The 5,661-nt window shown below is 50.9% G+C and overlaps 1 protein-coding gene across 1 annotated transcript in view; it reads right to left on the reverse strand.

Annotated features, from left to right (window-relative positions):
• Positions 1-5,078: 5,078 nt before the first annotated feature.
• The window catches only part of LOC108574129 (transcription factor Sox-11-like), a 5,046-nt gene continuing 4,463 nt past the window's right edge, over positions 5,079-5,661 (reverse strand). Inside the window, exon 3 of the mRNA XM_017936649.1 lies at positions 5,079-5,635. Within this exon, the coding sequence (XP_017792138.1) occupies positions 5,226-5,635 (410 nt within the window). The 3' untranslated portion in view covers positions 5,079-5,225. The remainder of the gene's footprint in view (positions 5,636-5,661) is intronic.

The following is a 5,661-nucleotide window of genomic DNA, read 5'->3' on the forward strand; positions in this document are numbered from 1 at the left end:
GGCTCGCGGTGTTTTCGCATGCAAAAGGGAAACCGCTAGAGGACGGCGGACGAGGTAGAGCGAGTGAAGGGGCTGCACTGGAGAGGCGGCGTCATGGAGAGTGGAGGGGAACGCGAAGGAACCTTGAGGCTAGCCGGGTGGTATGGCCTCGACTTCTCTTCTCGGGGACCTTCGACGCGTTTCCGTTCGGTTTCGTGGATGCGCGCTCCGACGACGCGTGTGGCCGTAACTCTTCCGTAAATATCGAGGTACGCGGCGCGCATCCAGGCAAACTCGTGAAAAATTGAGGGAATTTTATTTTCGTCGGCATGCTGTTTGCCACGCGAAACCGGAAGCGATCCCGCCCGCCTTCGTTAGGTCCTCCCCGGCCGACGCGGGGCGACACGAGACGCCTGGCCGGGAAGAAGAACGTCGCAGCAACGAACGCGTCACATCCATAAATTACCGCGAATCGACAGAGCGTGTGGCCAGCAGCAGTTCCTATAAATCTACCTTATCCGAGTGTTTACATTACTTTCTTGTACCACGATTAGTAATCGCGCAATAAGAGCATGTCCAACAAATCGGCGACTTTCCGAAGGGAGTGACCCGCGATACGCCGAGATATGTACTACTACGTCGAGAGCGGTCGCTCTCCTTTCCCATCCGCGAGCGGAACATAACCTAACCGCGATGATCCTTCTCCGAGAAATCTCCTCTAATCTCTCCGCGAATTCGAGGCACGGTGGTTCTCTGCAAACCAGCGCGTGTTCCAACGTTCGATCTTTTATTCGTAGAGACGCGAGTAAGTGGGTCGCGCGTGCAAACTCCGGCCTGGAGTCGCTCATGCAGCACGCTGCGCGAGTTAATGTCGCAAGCTCTGACTAACGGACGCGATTTTTCTTCGCGAAACTAGTTGCTCTATCGGGACACGGTTATCAATGCGATACGTTGCAACAGCGCTACGTACACCCACGCTTTGATTCGTTTCAATTCGATTCGACGTCGCGTGCGGCGCGACGCGATACGAAAAGTATCATCATCCCGATACTTTTTACACCTTTCAACGTTTCCTCTTGCTCCACGAAGAAAAAGAGAGCGAGACGCGACGCGATCTAACGACAGGCGGAAACAAAGAAAAGACCGAAGAAGGATGAGAACGAGTACGAAGAACGAGTTAAGTCGAGTTTACGACGTCCGACTTAAAACCGTCCGTGTGATTCATAGCGTTCGCCGCGTACAACCAGCAGATCGTTCTCTCTCTCTTGAGCGACCGGTTTTGGCAGCAGCCTACGATACACGTGTTTCCAATAAGCTTTTATCGGCAAATAAATCAGTCGCGACCTTATCGCGAGATTACGATGTTTGCAAGCCTCGACTCGCGCGATCCTCTTCATCCCCGACGTGATCTTCGTCGTCGTCGTCGTCGTCGTCGTCGTCGTCGTCGTCGTCGTCGTCGTCGTCGTCGTCGTCGTCGTCGTCGTCGTCGTCGTCGTCGTCGTCGTCGTCGTCGTCGTCGTCGTCGTCGTCGTCGTCGAGAGAGACCAGGAAGCTCTCGCGATTCCCGAACAAAGCGACCGACAGCCCGAAAAAAGGTAGAGAGGAAAAGGAGAGGAAAGGAAAAGCCGCGGCCTCGGGCGTTCCACGAACGGGGATCGTCGTTCGCGCGAGAGGAAATACCGAGTCGCGTTGAACTCAGCCGCGAGATTCGAACTGAGGACCTTGGACTAACCATTGACCTCGATAGCTATACGCTACCTCGCGGTATGCAGCCACCAGCATCCTCTACCCGCCCCGTCGTCGCTTCACTTTCCCCCGCTCCCCTCCCACCCTCGCCGTCCTTCTTTCTTTCCTTCGATCCATCCATCTGTTTTACTGGAGGCAGAGTTTCTCCGTTCCCCGAGTAGTACAATACGTACTTACATACCTATTTAGTAGAAGAAAACGAAAACTGACCAGCGCAACGTTCGCGCTACGTTCACCGGATTAGGGGGAAAAGGACGGAACGAGAGAGATATCGGCGTTCGATCGAGTTCTTTCCGGAGTTCTATCGGAAAACGATGCAACGTTCGAGTTGGTCGTGACTCGGAACAGCAGGGCCGAACGAAACACGTTGACTCGACGAACCACTCGTGACCACAGTCTCTTCTTCTAACGATAATTTGCCGCGCAACCTTCTAAAAAATACTCGCTGGTTTATGGTTTATGGTTTACGGTAGATGGACTTTAACGAGGAAAAGGTGGCAGAGACCGCGTACTCGTGCGATGTAAACAGTAGAGCGCGCGGTTGTTGGCTAGCCTGCTCGTGTGAGTGGGTGCAACGCCACCGCAGACCTTGAGCGATTATTTTACCAGTGGGAACTCGGCCCGCTCGATTCGTTCCCTCTCTCTGCCCGTTTCGCGGAGAGTGGTTCTAGCTGCCTCGTGAAAACGCTCTGCTTGCGAAACGGAAGCATCCGCGTATCCATCCGAGAGATAGCGCGATACGGATCACCGCCGGACCAAACGAACATCGCGTCGATAAACTTCTCCTTCGAATTAGCCAACGGGGGGAAGAAATATGGAAAGTTGTCGCAAAGTCGAGCGCTGCACAGCCGTGCGATTCTGCTGCAGAGTTGTTCATCCGCCGACAGCTATTAATAGCCTTACTGCGCGTTATTATCGCGAACGCGTGGATGCGTGGCACGGCAGGCACGGCAGGCGCGGTGCGGTGCAAGATCGCTCGCGAAAGGAAAACTTGATATTTACGCGAAAAGAGAACTCTCGGAAGAGAGAATCGAACTGGTCAGCGAAGCACAGCGCCCCGCGTACTCTGCTCTCCCCGCCCACCTTCTGCGAGCGCGAGCGCGACCGCAGCCTGCCTGCGACTCGGCATGCATGCGCGCGATTAAGGAAACGTTTATTCGCGTGGCGAAAACGAGGGAGGACGGGAGGGCGGAAGGAGGCGTCGCCGGCGAAAGTAAACCTCTCCGACGCGCACGTCCGATCGAGATGAAAACGAAAAGTAAACACATTTCGTCGTTTTTAAATATTTTTTAATAAGTTCGATAAAAAAATTATATAAATCGGATACTTAATAACAAGGTGATAAGTATTATAAACAAAGGGCTAAATACAAATGTACAGTCGCAATATGTATAAAGTTAGTCGTTAACGCAACTATGTTCACTATCGTGTATAATGAAACCTTAAACCTACGAGATACATATAATATAGCTTGGACAGCTGTGCGGATCGTTCCTTTCTAAATATCATCATCCATCCTCGAATACATACATCGTACGACGCTTTTGGCAATCGACGAAAATGCGCGGCGGTGGCGATGACGGTGACGGTGACGGTGACGGTGACGGCGGCGGTGGCGGCGGTGGTGGCGGCGGCGGCGGAGAAGAAAAACAGCGATAACGAGAGAGTGCGCGAACCAAAGCAACGATCGGAATTTTCTTTTCATTTTTCCGCGTACACGTAGGCAGCTGTTAGCTATCACACCGCTGTCTGTCGTTGCCATTGTCGTACGTACTTCCTCCTCCTCTCCATATACCCCCACCCACTCTTCTCATCACCTCGTTGTCCGTTCATTTCAACCGAATCCCCTCGGTTTAACGCGACGAACTACGACAATCTCCCGCAAAAATATCCACCTCTCTCTCTCTCTCTCTCTCTCTCTCTCTCTCTCTCTCTCGAGTTATACATACACAATATACATTCAACAACAACAACAAGCGTCGATCAGCTTTGAAAAATATATGTACTTCTGATTGAGATCGGTATTGCCTTCGTTTTACTTTGTGCCCTTCCTTGTTGCGCGCGCTCGCTATACGATATAATGTAATAACTGTCCGTTTGTTCCCGTCGTTTGCACATTTACAGACATTTTATACGTGTAATATTGCACTTTGGTGTGTTTTCCGTTACTTCTTCTACCTACTTATGGACATAAATTACAAAGGTGTATCGGCGACTCGTCCGGCCGCGACTCCAACTTCATTCCCGAAGCCGCTACGCGGAGTGTGGTCGTTCGGGTACACTTTTATTGAGCAGTGTGAACATTTGAGAAAACTCGTCGGCGAGACTTTGCGTTTCGGTGGAAAACGGGAGATGACGACGACGTGCGTGGATAGCGAAATTTTCATCGATATCACCACCTCTCACCCTCCCCCACATTTCCATGCGTAAAGATCGCATCTTGTCGTTGCCCCGCGCCGTCCCGTGCCGCCGCGCAAAATTATATCCCCATCCGGACACGTCAGACACCAACCAACCCCGCCGCACGCTATTCCTCCGTAAACCTTTCCACTTTTCTTTTCTTTTCTCTTTTTCGTACTTCTATTCGCAGATAGAAGAGTGCCCCGCGGTCGGTTACCGGATTCGTCGTCTTTCTTCAATCGACGAATGTTTTCACAGCCTATTGAATCGTGAACACGGGTTCAAGCACAGGGATAGGGGAGACTGGCACACCCCCATCTTCGTTTCACTGAATTTCGAGACCGAGGTTCTGACGTATCCCGCGTACATCGTCGCGTCTACCTATTGTTGCCTCGATTGGCAGAGCTGGCAAGAAATCGTGTTAAAAATATCGTTCGAACGAGGGCATTTATCGGGGAGCAAATATGGTTGAGCGAACGAAACTACGTAGAATTTAGTTGGCAGTGATCGATACGAAGATCGCGATCGAACGGCTACACAGCGATGTTACGCTTAATACACGCTGCTGAAAGTAAAGAGGAGGAAACACGAGATAGGAGAGGAGAGGGTAAGAAATAGGGCAGCCAAGAAAAACGGAAAAAATTGAAGACGCTGTCGCAACGACACGCGTGTATCATCGGTCCAACGGACCGTCGATCCTTTCCAAGTATACGCACACATACACACTCCTATCGCTTCTTGTTTTTCTCATCGACGCACGAACGAGACCCCTTTTTTCCAGCTAATAATGCCGTAGAGGTGAAGAGAAACGAAAAAAAAGATAATAAAAATGAAAAAAAAAAATGAAAAAAAAAATAAGAAAAAGTTCTTACACCTAATATACTACAGTAGATATACAAAAAGAAGACTCTTAATCGAGTTTGAAATTTTAGCGGTCAGTGTGAGACCTCGCGCCGATTAGCACACTCGCCGCTAAACGTTCGAGTTTTTCACGGAGATGTAACGAAAGGGAGATGAAAGAAGAAGCCAACATTCCGGTTTACCGACATTTATCCAGAAAAAGAAAGCGCGCGCGTAAATCTCCGCCGTTGGTCGTTCTCTCAAAAGCTGACCCAGTCGTTTCCTACACCAATGGTAGACAACATGTCCGTAACGTCGGGTGTACAAGAAAATTCAAAGTGCGATCCGCTGCTGGAACTGGCAGTTTCGAAGGAATCCAGGTCGGTGGTTATCGTTTCCATGTCGAGATCGATCTTAAAGTCCGACGGCTGTATTTGCAAGAGATCGGTCAACGAGTACAGATCCGCCAAACTCGGGTTGTTGGATGGTTCCTCGAGCTTCACGACCGTAGCGGCTATAGTAGTTCCGGTATCGTCGTCAAGCGACCCACCGTTTGAAAGCGTATCGCCTCCTATCGTCGCCATGCTGTTGTTATTGCTACTACTGCTGTTGTTCGAGGCTGTTACGGCGGCGGTATTCGTAGATGTCAAAAGCGAAGGAGAAGAGGAGGCGGAGGAGGAGGAGGAGGAGGAGGAG

The sequence above is a fragment of the Habropoda laboriosa genome, unplaced genomic scaffold (assembly GCF_001263275.1).
Source record: "Habropoda laboriosa isolate 0110345459 unplaced genomic scaffold, ASM126327v1 scaffold222, whole genome shotgun sequence".
NCBI classification, from domain to species: Eukaryota; Metazoa; Arthropoda; class Insecta; order Hymenoptera; family Apidae; genus Habropoda; species Habropoda laboriosa.